This window comes from Eriocheir sinensis, chromosome 63 (assembly GCF_024679095.1).
Source record: "Eriocheir sinensis breed Jianghai 21 chromosome 63, ASM2467909v1, whole genome shotgun sequence".
Lineage (NCBI taxonomy): Eukaryota > Metazoa > Arthropoda > Malacostraca > Decapoda > Varunidae > Eriocheir > Eriocheir sinensis.
Genome location: NC_066571.1, coordinates 10,021,353 through 10,036,637, shown reverse-complemented (window position 1 = coordinate 10,036,637; position 15,285 = coordinate 10,021,353). Strand labels below are relative to the sequence as shown.

The 15,285-nt window shown below is 43.4% G+C and overlaps 2 protein-coding genes across 3 annotated transcripts; one reads left to right on the top strand and one right to left on the bottom strand.

Moving 5' to 3' along the window:
* The first annotated feature begins 1,185 nt into the window (after window positions 1-1,185).
* On the top strand, window positions 1,186-3,214 carry LOC126987017 (actin-3-like). The gene is made up of 3 exons (XM_050843652.1): window positions 1,186-1,254; window positions 1,455-1,594; window positions 1,701-3,214. Exons 2-3 carry the CDS (start codon window positions 1,469-1,471, stop codon window positions 2,703-2,705), a joined length of 1,131 nt encoding a protein of 376 aa, XP_050699609.1. The 5' UTR covers window positions 1,186-1,254; window positions 1,455-1,468; the 3' UTR covers window positions 2,706-3,214.
* Window positions 3,215-4,924: 1,710 nt separating this feature from the next.
* On the bottom strand, window positions 4,925-12,794 carry LOC126987016 (acyl-coenzyme A thioesterase 9, mitochondrial-like). Of its 2 annotated transcripts, none has more exons than XM_050843650.1 (11): window positions 12,630-12,794; window positions 11,162-11,301; window positions 10,932-11,053; window positions 10,297-10,417; window positions 9,816-10,039; window positions 9,503-9,686; window positions 8,914-9,050; window positions 8,215-8,300; window positions 7,139-7,226; window positions 6,480-6,630; window positions 4,925-6,160 (listed from the first exon to the last, which is right to left on the bottom strand). In XM_050843650.1, exons 1-11 carry the CDS (start codon window positions 12,671-12,673, stop codon window positions 6,060-6,062), a joined length of 1,398 nt encoding a protein of 465 aa, XP_050699607.1. In that variant the 5' UTR covers window positions 12,674-12,794; the 3' UTR covers window positions 4,925-6,059. The 2 variants fall into 2 exon arrangements, with proteins under 2 accessions (XP_050699607.1, XP_050699608.1); XM_050843651.1 differs by lacking the exon at window positions 8,215-8,300 and adding an exon at window positions 7,566-7,651.
* Window positions 12,795-15,285: the final 2,491 nt, after the last annotated feature.

Genomic DNA, 15,285 nt, shown 5'->3' with positions numbered 1-15,285 from the left:
CCTTTAAATTTACTATAGAAGTAGATAAAGAATGATGCTCAAAAAAGATCAAATTTATTTATTAAGAGGGCAATCCACCCATGCTCCACCTTTCCACCAAACAAGCCTCGTTACTAGCGAGATTGGTGAGTGTCAAACAACCAACCGCTTAACACCAACTAACCGCTTTCAGTACCTACCCTGTGGAAGCCATCAGTCTCGGTAAGAAATATTGCCTCCCGAAAACGATCAAAGGCAGTCTTAGCGTTGTCGGCGTTGTGTTTCCTCAGTTTGTCTACCTCCTTGTGTCTGTTGTAATCGGCGCTTCTCCCTTTGAAATCTACGACGCACTTTGCCTCGTGATTGACTGATTGATTGATAGTTTATTGTTGCAAGTAAACAACAAAGGAGAAGGGAGGAGCATGCCATCCCAACCCCCAGGCAGTACAGAGTGTGATTATACAACTATGGATACATGTGTAAGTAGCACCAGGAAACTAAAAAGATACAATATAAAAAAAATAATGGTAGGGGACAAGTGGACTTCACAAATTAAATCCATAAAAGTCACATTGATTTAATTTTCAATCCCCTTTCAAATCACAGTTTCACAATAGTCCACTGAAGCTTGTATGATTAACTTATATACTCTTTATCCGAACATCACTTTTAGGGCACTTTTTACTACTTTACTCATTCCTCGGTCTGTTCCCTTTACTATATAATAAACACTCACAATAAAATAAATGTCATCCATTCAACCCTGACCCTTGCAAGTGGAAGCATTCTATAGTACGTGATCTGCCTACACGACACATCAACAAATTGCTGTTTACCGAGATTTCACTCACACCTCACCAACACCTCCCGCCCACTCAGGGGTAACAAACGACCCCATTGCAAACCTTACGATTAAATTACTCTTGCCATTCCAACTTATGAAAGGAACAGAGCGTCTCCTTTACTGCGTAGCTACCCACCTGGGGAATCTTGAGTAAATTAAAAAAATCCATGACAGGGTATTGAGAAATTTTAATTAATGTCAGAGATATCTAACACGCGTTGCAATATCACACCCACGGGATCAGCAAATACCAACACGATAAACGCCCAAATGTTTCCATATATGGTAATGATTTGTGAACGGTGGGTGATAAGCCGCGGGGCAGGAGGGCACGCAGCGCCTGTCGGAGAGAGACGCAGCAGTCACTGCCCACAACTGCCCGCGACAACACGCTCGCCAGCCGCCCTTGTCATCACCACCAACACCTTAAGGTTTGAACACGTACCTTTCGTCTATACGGAGTCATCACTACCGACTCTGACATGACCCCATATGCTTGTTTCTTTGATCAATATTTGGTTTCAGTCTGTTTGACTTACTGTTGTGTTGAATATAACGGGAGACATTTCTAACCGACTAAACGTATCATTGAACTATGTCATACTAATAGGTATTGCTTTCCCTTATATAGACAAATCACTCAAAATGTGTGACGACGAGGTTGCCGCCCTGGTTGTGGACAATGGCTCCGGCATGTGCAAGGCCGGGTTCGCCGGCGACGACGCCCCCCGCGCCGTCTTCCCCTCCATCGTCGGCCGACCCCGCCACCACGTAAGTCCGTTAAAGATTGCACTAAAACATCCCTGTTGAGATAAAGTCGGACGAACTCGACATGCCCACAGTTAGTCTGTCACTTTAAACGCCGTTTTCTTCTTAGGGTGTGATGGTGGGCATGGGCCAGAAGGACTCCTATGTGGGTGACGAGGCACAGAGCAAGCGAGGTATCCTCACCCTCAAATACCCCATCGAGCACGGCATCGTCACCAACTGGGACGACATGGAGAAGATCTGGCACCACACCTTCTACAACGAGCTGCGTGTGGCCCCCGAGGAGCACCCCGTCCTGCTCACGGAGGCGCCTCTCAACCCCAAGGCCAACCGCGAAAAGATGACCCAGATCATGTTCGAGACCTTCAACACCCCCGCCATGTACGTCTCCATCCAGGCCGTGCTGTCCCTGTACGCCTCCGGCCGTACCACCGGCATCGTGCTCGACTCTGGTGACGGCGTCTCCCACACCGTGCCCATCTACGAGGGCTACGCCCTGCCCCACGCCATCCTGCGTCTCGACCTGGCAGGCCGTGACCTCACAGACTACCTGATGACCATCCTGACGGAGCGAGGCCACACCTTCACGACCACCGCCGAGCGTGAAATCGTGCGAGACATCAAGGAAAAGCTCTGCTACGTGGCCCTCGACTTCGAGGAGGAAATGGCCACGTCTGTCCAGTCCTCTTCGCTGGAGAAGTCCTACGAACTGCCTGACGGCCAGGTCATCACCATCGGCAACGAGAGGTTCCGCTGCCCCGAGGCGCTCTTCCAGCCTTCCTTCCTTGGCCTGGAAAATGTTGGCATTCACGAGACCGTGTACAACTCCATCATGAAGTGCGATGTGGACATCCGTAAGGACCTGTACGCCAACACCGTGCTCTCCGGAGGCACCACCATGTACCCCGGCATCGCCGACAGGATGCAGAAGGAAATCACTGCTCTCGCGCCCTCCACCATGAAGATCAAGATCATTGCTCCCCCAGAGCGCAAGTACTCCGTCTGGATCGGCGGCTCCATCCTCGCCTCCCTCTCCACCTTCCAGCAGCTCTGGATCAGCAAGCAGGAGTACGATGAGTCTGGCCCCTCAATCGTCCACAGGAAGTGCTTCTAAGCAAGCAAGAATTGACCTCAAAACACTACTAACCAAATTCTGTTGGCTTAGCTCTCGAGAAGGAAATCAGTGCTTATGAACTGAACTTCGTCATCAGTCGATACCAACAAATGATGTCACTCTGAACAGATTTGGGTGAAGCACCGTCCTACGCAACACTGTTTTAAACAACTTCACTGCAGCCAACATAACCTCGCTGAGTGGCAGGGCAGCTGGTGACTACGTGTCTGCTGGGCGCAGACTGACAACTGTTCCGGTTTCTTAATTAGAAAATATCTTCAATTTACAGAAAAATAATGTTCAGACAATAGTTGAAGATAACTTTCCAACCAAACTTTTCAAGATGATCAAATCACACAAAAAAAAGATTTGTTGTGATTCTAAGCTTTAACATTTTTCTTTAACCAATGGAAGGCAGCGCTGTACAAATTTTAAGTGAGAAAAATTAACTTATTTTCGTGTCTAAATTAATCTGTACTTCTGAATAAAAATATACGTTGTATATATAATCATTACAATCAATCAATCACTCACTCTTGTCCACGATCTGACGCACACACACACACACGTTTTGAGTCATGATACATCTAAACCACAGTAAGTGAAGCAGATTCAAAATTCATTGCAGATGAAGATTCGATCGAAATAACGCGTCGATGCTCAGGGGATAATTAGCTATACTGTTATTTTTTTATTGCAACTGGGTCCTAATCTGCCTTTGTAAGCTCGTCGCTGATAAAGGCTTGAGGGAACCTGTAAGCTCCAAGCATATATTCTCGAGATGAATTCAAGTGTATGGCCTGGGGTGATTCCAGCCAATCGCAGCTCGCGCTCTACGTTGCCAGAGGTGGGCAGAGCTCATCCCTCGGCACGTTCATGAGCTAACGTGTGGTGGAGCCGTAACTATCACTTAACAAATCCAACCAAACCTAACATTACCTAACGGGAAGGGGCTTCGCACTCCCTCCACCCGCCCCCCTCTCATCTTAACCGAGCCAAACCATACATCATATAACCCCCATCGACCTAGTCCCTAATTTTAGCCATATTCGCAATAAATGGTTATAAATGGTAGATGAGATAAAAAACAAAAAAATGGAGTGCAACGAGTGGAAAAAGAGGAAATAACAACCAGTTTCAACTCTCTCGTTGTTAATTCGTAATCCCCTTTTATCTTATTATCTAAATATGAAGAAACCAAGTATGGAAATATTACACCATGGGGGTTATTGGTCATGCAAGCAGATGGTTTCAGCCTATTGGTCTCAAGAAGGTATTTGACTCAGTGCATCGTGGGACATTCTCGAATTTCCTGCAACTCCATGTAATCTTATCAATAGGCCTGTCCTCTGGGAGTGAGAGTGCAGTGAAGTGTGAAGACGGGGGTGAGGCAGGGCTGCATCCTTGCCTCATCACTTTTCAGCACTTATATGGACAAGGTATCAGGCAGAGTTGTGGACCAACAATTATTGGCAATACCAGGGTCATTGACCTTGTTACTGCCGATGGGTCATGATGTACTGCACTAGAAGGCTGTTCATGCCACGAGGGGGTAAAGACATGCCAATTTTGGAATATTTCACATACAGGCAACCCCCAGTACTGGAAAGGGCTACATTCCAATGCTAGTTGTCAGATAATAAAATGTCAAATAAGGAACTGTTTTTCTTCCCACAGGAAGAGTAAATAAAAGGAGTTATGTTCCTGACGTTCTCCTTGACTCATGAAAAAAAACAAATATTTGTTTTACTCCTTTCCTTTATTAGGCAGATAGAATGTTTTTTCTGGCACTTATTGGCACTTGTTTTTCATTTAGCCCTGTCTTTTCTGCTGCCCTCACCAGTGACTCCCCTTTCTTCAGTACCTTGATCACCTCCCTTTACACTTTTTCTTCCTTTGATGGTCTAGAATCTCTCTAAGGTTGGCAGTTCCTTCCTTTTTTTTTTTTAAATCTGGTGCTTGAGGTTCTCCTCTAATTGTTTAAAAGAATGCATGCAATATATTTAATTAAAGTATATAGATAATAATTAATTTAAGGTTAAAAATAACTATCACATGATGAAGTCATTCACTCCAATTCTGAAAGAAGAGCTCCTTCATAAACATGAAGGCTTTTGCAGAACAATGCTGACACAACTGAGTTAAGATTAATGAATGTAAAACAAGATCCAATGAATGCCTTAATTATTATTGGAGTGAGGGTGCAAGGAACAATGGACCTTTGTCAATAATTTAATGACATTACAGACAGGGCATTGGGTGAACATTAACAAGGAGATACCAAATAGCACAGACACAGCACCTTGAGGACTACTTAACCTATCACAGTCGTTGCAGGTAACTTTGTATAAAAAGTGATCACTATTTTCCAGGTTTTTATCCCTCCACTGATATCAATAGTATTTATGATAAGGGCCTTTCAAAAGTGTTACATCATATTCAAGCCTGACAGTGTAGCCCTTCTTGACCTACAGATCACTCCAGTGGACAGTCTGACACAGACTTCAGACACTGACTTTCCTTTTTTATGGTGAACCCTCAACCTGGAGTATCTAGAGAGTAAGGATGCTATTATGCCTCATGAAGTTTGAAGCTTCTCTTATCTATACCTAATTATCTTTTTATCTCAAATTATGTTACCTTCTTGACACACATAGCTAGTGCCCTCGCATGTTTAGCGTACAACACTTTTCAGTAATTGTACGACATAATGCAAACAAAAACAACAATCCATGAGTTTACCCAATGAAAAGGAACCAAAAATAATCTTGGGACTGGACAATGAATCCCATGCAGCTTGGCTAGACTGACGAGAAACTGCTAACTTACCATGTTTTCTTTTCTGTTTATTTTCTGCTGTTAATTATTAACTTTTATTCATACCAAACATGTAGAGACACTTTCTTAACCCGGTAGCAGCAACAGGCCAAATTTGTGGCTTCACTGTGTAGCAGCGATGGGCCAAATTTGTGCCATGATATTTACCCCCCGAAATAGATGATACATAATCTGATCAGAAATGCTTTAATACATATTATGAAATCGTTTGTGTGCGGGGTGATTTTTTCTCATTTTTCTCGCTTGGAGGGACCATTAAGAAACATGATCCCCGCTGCTACCGGGTTAATTATGAATGAACTCAACTTTCTGCCTGCATGAGCTGACCTACACACGCTGAACTGAAAACTAAGACTTCTTGAGACGCGATCAGTGTTAAAAAATAACAATCAACAAAAGTCTACAAATAACAACACTGACAAGAGCAACACTGAAAGAGTTATTTCAGATTCTCACCAATGACTTACCAATGACATTACGGATATTTTCAGTGTGTTATTGCAGTTTCTCTAATGACTACAATGAAGTGTCTGATTTGGTTTCTCCTTGGCCATAGAACTTGCGCACGCCCCTCACCAGCTGGTAGTGACGCCGGCCATCCAGGTACAGCATGGCCTCTGAGGGCGAGATGTTCACAGAATATTAAAATTTAGCCTGCTCCTCAAGACGTTGTGCTACTCCATGTTCATTCTATTTTAAGTCATGTGAGTGCAACCTACATGGAATTATATACATAAACATTAATAAAGATGTGAATAATATACTTTCCACTTATTTCCAAAGAATTTCAGTGGGTAAAGAATCAAGGAAAGTGCAGGAAAAGTATGTAGCAGTAATATAAAGATGTACAATTTTGTTTTGAAGTAACTTTAATAATAAGTAATACACACACACACACACACAACTAGGTAAATACATACAAACACAATATCTCACCATGATAGGTTTTGGGGATGGAGGTGGGGACGGGCTGGTCTGTCTCGTAGGTGAAGTGGAAGATGTTGGTGAGGTTTTTGGACGACGTTGCTGCATCCATCACACTTGCCTTTGTGCTGATTTGCATGTGACATCCTTCTGTGTACACCACCTGGCAGTGATAGAGAAAGGTGATCCAGCAGAAATGTTCCAAGTAATCTTAGTCAACCCCATCCTGTGTGTGTGGAAAATGGAGGTGAAGGTGGTCCTCATCTCAGTGCTAGTTCTCTATTTTAAGCAGGATGGGGTTCATATTATCATCAACCTCTGACTATCATTATAACCTCAAGCTCATTATACCTCACCCATTTGGCAGGGCTGTATTACACTTATGGGACATACTTATTCCTTCATCACTAAAAAATTACTAGACCTAAAAATTCTTTGCTAAACTGAACTGGCAAAGGAAAAATTGCCAATGGCCACAGCACCAACTCAGTTTCCCTCACCTATGAGGGTAAGATCCAGACATAAGAGTATGACTAAGACCAAATTATATCCCTAGAAGTACCAATGAAGTCATGAGACAAGAAAAGACAGGAGAAAACAAGTTGTGTTCATCCACAGCCTGGCCAAACCTCAAAACTCTTGGAATCATGTAATGTGCATGGCATTGTTACCTGTGAGTTGAGGTAGAGCAGGGATCCAACCTCCACAGGCCTGCGGAACATGATGTCGTCAATGTGTAGGCATCTTGGACGCTGTTTACTGAGGGCAGAGAAATTCTGTTCAAAGGCATTTCTATTTCACTGAAGTGGTTTGTTAAAGGGAGGGTTTATTGTGTATGTGTGTGTGTGTGTGTGTGTATATATATATATATATATATATATATATATATATATATATATATATATATATATATATATATATATATATATATATATATATATATATATATATATATATATATATATATATATACAGACATACATACATACATACACAAAACAAATATGTATGGTGAATGTCCAAGGGTACCCACAGTTTCCTCAACCCACATGCCAAAGTACCAAGTCCCCCTCAAACAGTGTGTTCTGCTATACTGACCTAAACACCTGAGCATTGGCCCAGGCCAGCTCAAATGCCTTGCGCATCAAGAATCCACCAAAGATTTTGTTGAAGATATTTTTTGACTGAAAGAAAAGAAATAGAGATTTCCAGCACACTATGACAAGCAGCTTGTGTAAGATGTTTCTGCAAGAAAAAGCAAAAAACGTGATCCAACTGTGAAACATCAATAGCTCTGCACCTGTTGAAGCCAAGTAGTGATGGCTGGACACAGAAAAGACTGCAAGGCACACACGACATATAAGTGGATAAGTCATCTTGGCAAGCTTCAACTAGCTATCAGGAGGATCTCACATATAAAGTAAATCAAAGTTTTGTTATATAATTTGATTCCATGCTGTAAGATTTCTAATAGTATCTACAAAGCAAATATGGTAACCAGGATGAAACGCATAGATACTACCAAGACTTTAAGTCCTGCAGAAGCCATGGCAGAAAATCACCCAAGGGAAAGAATTCTACTAAGCAACAGGATCTTGGGTCAATACACGTAGAGGTGAAAATCACGCCACTCTCACCAAAACACTGAAGATGATGATTAGCAGGGTACAGTGCAGTCGCTCACAGGGCAAGTATTTCTTTTTTATATTATTGCGTCATCAAAAGTTCTGCTGTCTGGGCTACTAACCTAATAGTAAAGGCACATGCCCAGCCTAGCTCATACGCCTGCCGCATGATAAATCCTCCAAACACCTTCTTGAACCGGTTTCTGTGCTGAGGAACAAGCTACATGGTTAGTACTTTTCAATCACACAAATCAAAATGGTGTAAGTGTCACACATACTATTCATAAACTAATCTTAATTTGGGTCTCTATTGACACAATGGGAGGGCAGATATCTGGGCCTCACATTTCTCACCTTTAACCCGGTAGAAGCGACGGGCCAAATTTGTGGCTTTACCGTGTAGCAGCGATGGGCCAGATTTGTGCCATGATATAAACCCCCCAAAATAGATGATGCATAAGCTGATCACAAATGCTTCGATATATATTATGAACTGGTTTGTGTGTGATCATTTTTTCTCATTTTTCTTGCTTAAATGGACCATTAAGAAACAAGATCCCTGCTGCTACCGGGTTAAAGAAATGACATGCCAAATAAAGGACTGACTAAACATCTAGGGTTCCATTTGGTTCTACTGAGACATTTCAAGGGAAGATCACCATGCATACTGAAGTAAAAATAAACTCAATAATCAGATCTCTATCCATAACATATACAGCTCTGCATAGAAAATATCAAGATTACAAATGAGGGTAATAATCATGATACAGAATAAATATTATGTAAAATGTGTGTGTGTATGTGAGTGTGCGTGTGTGTACCTCAGGGTGGCAAATGATTAGGTTCTTCAGCTTGGTTTGTTCCATCCACATTGAATTCTCTGGTACATTCTTGGAGGTGAAGGACAGCTCTTTGGGGTTGGCTAGCGACATGAAGAGCTCATGAACAAGTGTCTTTTCTGCAAGTAGAGAGCATTCTGTTATTATGTTTTCTTTTCTGTTTATTTTCTGCTGTTAATTATTAACTTTTATTCATACCAAACATGTAGAGGGACTTCCTTAATTATGGACATTTAAGTTACTGACTTTCAGGGATAGGAACAAACCTGTCTATGGTGCTTCAACCCCACACTCCCCTTCTAGTTGTGAAGGGGAGTGGCATTATCAAAGGATATGCCCTTACTTCACCCTGCCAGCAACAAGGGGGAGCACCATTACCCAAGACTTCTCCCCTTCTCTCCCCATTCAGCCACAAGAGGGAGCAGCATTATCACAAACTTCTCCCCTACCTTTCCCCTCCAGGTACAAGGTACAGGGTAGTGCCATTACCAGGCACTCAGTGGTGTTCATTACAGGAGACTCTCCACTTTTGATGCCTTGGAAGTTAGGAACAGACTGGTCAAACACACACCTGTCTCATTGGGGGGGACTCGGAACAGGCTCTCCTCCTGGAGGACCTTGCGGTGCAGCTTGTTTACCTCACCAGCTTGAAAGATCTTCTGTTCCTCCGGGGTTTCACATACTAGTGGATTGACTATTGCTGACCCTTGGTTGAGCGGGTCCCGGGCAACCATCACAAACACTGCTCGGGTCACCTGCCAAACACTGTGGTGTGAGGGTTGCTCGAGTATACAAGTTCATCATGTTCCTTTACTCAAATAATTTACCATACCACTCTATACAATCAAACAGTGAAATTAATTCCACTCTGGGCATCCACTCACCTGCCGCCATGTGTGGTCCACTCGCTGCTCCACGGTGATGATGGTCTCCATGGAGGAGCGGCCAGCCCAGGACACGTGCCCGGAGATGCGGATGTCCCTTTCTGGGTGCAGGGACCATCCTTGGTTGAAGTCAATGCGGTCCACCAGAGCCGTGACAACGCTGTATGGGCTGGGCAAGTCTGGGGTTTGACGAGGGTTCTTGAGGTGTTTGTAGCACAGCCAGACTGGAAGTGAAATGAAGGCTATCCTAACATGATGCAACATTCATAAATTTAATGTTTAAGAATTATCGATGTAATCAATTTGTGACTGCGGCTTAGTGTCGCTGGGAACAAGGATCACACTGAAAATAAATGTTTATAATTATAAAACACCTTCATTTGTTATCTTCAGGTCATGGCATGTAATGTGGTATATATGTAAGTGTTATACTTTATACACCGTACCAAATCTAAAATCCAATCAAATCTTGTCCACTCACCTGCAAACACGTCAAGGTCCTCCAGCAGGCGCCCCACCCTCACGCCTCCCATGAAGGTGACGTACTTCTCCCGCAGCCTCTTCTCGGAGCCAAGCGGGATGATGGCAGCATCCCAGCTGTCCTGCAAGGGAGGGTGAAGGTACGCCAGGCCACTTACATTATTTTTTCTATTTTGTATTAAAATAGGAGATAAAATAAGGGTGAGTTAGCCTCGCTCTAATGGCTGAAATGTAAATAAACAAATGAGGGCAAGCATGTCAATTTGTCTATCTAAACAAACTGCATTATTTAAAATATAATTACTCTTGCCCTTTATGATTTATAAACATGATAAACATGACTATGTACAAAGTTTTAAAATACATTATGGAAACATGTTAATATGATAATTCTTAATAACAATGCCCAAACACATTTGTGAAGTCCCTTTCCTTCACTAAATCTGAGAAATATGATATCACATTCAGGGGCATGTGCTGTTAAATAAGGAACACTGATCACTGTAACCATGATGAACCAACACTGAAACAATAATACATCCACATGCAACAGAATCATGCACATCAGTTTGGCAGTTATTGAAGATCCTCCCAAAACTCATGACCATAATATAAGTAGATATAACTCAAGCTCACCTTCATGGTCCGTGGCGGAAGCTCCTCCTGGGACTGTGGCAGCAGCTTGAGGAGATGACTGCGGTCCACAGCCTCGGAAAAGCTGTGAGCTGCCCCGACCTTGCTTGTAAGACTGCATATTACTGTAGAATAATTTTGGTGCAATATTATACAGTTGCAGTGATGGAAAACAAAAAAAAGTTAAATATTTATTAAAATAGCTGCAAGACCTAATCAGAATATTCACTTACTATCTCTGACTGTCTTTGTAGGTGTGTCCTCAGCTCTGTCTATGTGCAGGGATCTGACTCTTGCTGCTGCTGCTGCTGCTAAGGGCAAATCTGGCAGGCAGCCCTCAGCAAACATTTTTCTGACCACCTGAGGTCCATTTCTTAAAAAAAGATAAAGTAACTCTGAACCCACGGAATACCATGTGCATCTATGAAATATAGTTAGGCAATTAAGTACATATTCCTTAACTATAATATGAGGGCATACATGATAAAAGACTTTTTATACAAACAGACTCCTTTAACATAACCTGAGGGATAGAAAACTGACACTGCAGAGGCAATGAATAGTCAAGCATGGTGCTCACTCACCCAATAACACTACCTACTGAAAAGTATTTTATATCATCTCAGCTAGGCATGATACTTATAACACACCAGTAAAACATTAAAGAAATAATATGTGAGACTTTGTAAGGTGAATGTCATTGTGAGACTAAGCAAAGAGGCAAAATTATTTCTAAGTGCTGCCCATCATGCCAGCTGGCTCTCTTGAAGGGCCTCTTGAATGACCCCGGCCCCATTGGCGGTGCAGGCGAATTTCATATACAGTGACTGCCACGATGCATGATGCTTGATTGGCCATTGCTGGCCCCCGGTGCTCCTCTTGACTGAAGTTGCTTAAGTTAGGGTTGACTGAAGATTTGGGCAGCAAGTGTGAAATCTTCTACCATTCTTGGCAGATGCTGGGGTACATAATTACCAATAAAAAAAAGGAAGCCTAACCATAATCATAACTTTAGTGGCATGATGTAAACACACACACACACACTGTACAAAATATATCACCAGTCCATAGCTCAGTTGGTTAAAGTGCCGTGCTGCCAGGCTCACGGCCCGACAGGCGGAGGTTGGAACCCCACTTGGGACACAATTTCTCTGCTAACAAGGAGTGGTCACTGTGCCACCTTGAGCAAGGGCGATGGGGTGTGTGGTGTGTGAGGTCCCGGCAGTACCCAGCGATCGACTATAAGGAGGCTTGCTCTCGTTGGGAGGGTATTTGCTGGCGATTGTGAGTCCCACTAGTGATGAGGCCGTGGTGAATAACACACACACACACACACACACACACACACACACACACACACACACACACACACACACACGGTTTACTTTGTCAGGATGGAAACTTTTGAGCTCTCCCTGACTCAAATTACAACAATCCCCGGTATTATTCCAGAACGTGGCCCGTCTCACAGCACAGAACACCTTGGTGCTACATGAAGTATTTGGTGTCCACACAACGCACGGCCGTATTGCCTTTCCGTCGCAAAATAGAAGGGGGTCGAGGGGGGCGAAGCCTTATGCCTGAGGAAGAAAGCAGCGCCAAACTCGGGAGGTGCTGTATTTATTATCTCATTGTTTTGCTAATTTTCAGTGTGGCGTCTTCCCAGCGTTGACCTGCTGAGGAAGGACTAGTTACACCTACTTGTGAGACAGGTGCAGCAGGCGAGGCAGGCACCGCAGGTTCATGGTGTGGCAGGGGGCGCGGCAGGGGGTGTGGCAGGGAGGCGTGGCAGGGGTGTCAGCCTAGAAGGAGCTGATCTTGATCCTGATCTTGATGTCACAGGTGACTTGGAATTTCTCCCATGTCAGGCCTTTATAACGGCAGCTTCTATGTAAAGAAAACAAGCATGTAGAACAGACAGTATCCTACGTAAAAGGGACAAAAAAACTACTTCCTACATCTTGCACGCTACATTTCTTTCAATAACTCTTTCACTGCCTCAATCACTCGTCCATTCGTCTCTCCACTCAGCCCCAGCAGCAGCACCATCCACTCCCTTCCAGTCCTCTCAGCACGTCCCATCTCACTCAGAAACAACTGCATCATCTTCGTTCTCTCTCTGCCATACTTGTCGCATACCAGCACAACACGCAACACAGTCTCGTCCACACCCGTCACACATCAGACACTTCGCTGCGGGACTCGGACCATCTATAGCTCCTTGCATTCACACAGGTGACTTGGAATTTCTCACAAGTCAGTCCTTTGTAACGGCAACTCCTGTGATAAGGATTGATTGATTTATGGTTTATTGTTGCAAAGGTATACAGTAAAGGAGAAGAGAACATACCATCCCGACCACAAGGCAATAAATACATGGTGTGATTTGCAGTAATACAAGAAACACGTACACAATACCCACATCACCCTGCATTGTTTTTAAAGGCTGTATTCTTAAACATTTCGGCGCCCAAGCACGTATATTTAACAAGGCTTTCGTGGAAGTTCTGAGGATTTCCGGGGGTAATTTAGTGATCCTGGTGATAGTTTGACCCCTCTTCTATACCACGAACCTACAAAAACACTCATTAGAACCCGACTGATCTGCTTTATGGCTTTTGGAAATGCTTGATATAAGAGAAGGAAACGTCTAAGAATACCTTCCTAACGTTCAAGGCGCAGGAGCCCTTTAAAACTTACCGCCAGGGTCATGAAACTACCCATGGAAATCGCTACAACTTCTGCGAGAGTCAAATATAAGTACTGGGCCTGTCTGGGCGTCCTGTTACTATACGCTATACCTCGACATGTTAGCGGCGCCGGGGCTTCAGACGCATTGGCTCCATAATAAAAGCCTCTATTAGTCCTCCTGACGGCCGTGATTGCGGGGGGAGAGTCAAGAGTGGCAGGTTTAGCGCGGCCCCAAGGCGTTATGAGGGACCCGTCTTGTTTGCCAGCTGGATATTACCCCGGCGTCCATAACCCTCGCGTCTGCTTATTACAATCCCGGACTCAGATTTTTCTTCCTTCCTACCTTTTCTTCCCTTTCCTCCTCCCTTCTCTACCTCTAGTGCCTCCTCCCACTTTCAGTCCCTTTCCTCCACTCTTTTCTGTCCCTAATGTGTCCCTATCCGCCTTTCAGTTCCAGTGGGTGCTTGATTACTACTTTCCAGGACTCAAAACGTTTTTTTCCCAAGATTCAGAATGTCTTTTTTCCCCAGGACTCAAAACGTTTTTTTTCCCCCAGGACTCAGAATGTGTTTTTTTTCCCCAGGACTCAAAACGTTTTTTTCCCCAGGACTCATTTTTTTTCCAGGACTCAAAAAGTTTTTTCCACAGGACTCAGAATGTTTTTTTTTCCAGGACTCAGAACGTTTTTTTTCCAGGACTCAGAACGTTTTTTTTTCAGGACTCAGGACGTTTTTTCCCCTTCTTTCCTTTGCTTCCTTTTCCTCATCTCTTTTCTACCCCTATTGCTTTCCCACCCCCTCCCTTTCAGCCTCAGCGGGTCTCTTATTCCTCCCGTGAAAGGTTTAATGCTCACGAGAACGGGTGTTGAAGAGGGACTATTGCAGAAGATTAGAGTAACGAGACACCTCTCCTCCAGATATTGACCTCTCCTTTGGCCACTCTTGTAAACTCATTTTTATAGGGGCAGTGTTTAGTGTGTTTTTTCTTTCATGATTATTTATTTTTGCCCTTGAGCTGCTTCCTTTACTGTAAAAAAAATGTGTGTTCGCGGTGATCGTGTTTAATACTGTCGTTATTATTGCATTGTCAAGTGTTAGCTCGACCCATCTATTCCCCTTATTTGTTTGATTTAATTATGATCAACGGTGTGTAGATTATCCAGTTTATGATGGTGAAGGTCAGGAGAGGGTCTGGTTGTATAGCATTCCGTAACCAATACTATATACTCTCTCTCTCTCTCTCTCTCTCTCTCTCTCAGGATAAAGAAAGTAAAGATCGAGATGGAAGGACAGGACAAAGCGAAAGAAAACCGTCACTTTCATTTCGAGTCATTTCATTCATCAATTTGGCAAAAAAAAAATATATATATATATACACAAAATTTTCAGCTCGCGTCTGACAAAATTTCGTCCATCTGATCAGCGACTCGTTTGCTGCTAATGACACTGTAATTACCCCGTACATTTTTTTCTTCCAAGCTGATATTTGAAACCGTGAACAGTGATAAGGTTAGCGAGAGAAGTGAGGGGCAGGTCATGTCAGGTCAGGGATATACATACCTTACCCTGTACATTTTTTTTTCCAAGCTGAACTTTGAAACCGTGAACAGTGATAAGGTTAGCGAGACAAGTGAGGGCCAGGTCATGTCAGGTCAAGTCAGGTCAAG

Excerpts from the sequence above, each read along its gene's own strand:
- LOC126987016 (XM_050843650.1), bottom strand. The coding sequence starts at position 12,673 with ATGAACCTGCGGTGCCTGCCTCGCCTGCTGCACCTGTCTCACAA. Across the intron at positions 10,040-10,296 it reads GGACCTTGACGTGTTTGCAG|TCTGGCTGTGCTACAAACAC; the intron begins GTGAGTGGACAA and ends TTTCACTTCCAG. Across the intron at positions 6,631-7,138 it reads TGCTCTACCTCAACTCACAG|GTGGTGTACACAGAAGGATG; the intron begins GTAACAATGCCA and ends TATCACTGCCAG.
- LOC126987017 (XM_050843652.1), top strand. The coding sequence starts at position 1,469 with ATGTGTGACGACGAGGTTGCCGCCCTGGTTGTGGACAATGGCTCCGGC. Across the intron at positions 1,595-1,700 it reads TCGGCCGACCCCGCCACCAC|GGTGTGATGGTGGGCATGGG; the intron begins GTAAGTCCGTTA and ends TTTTCTTCTTAG.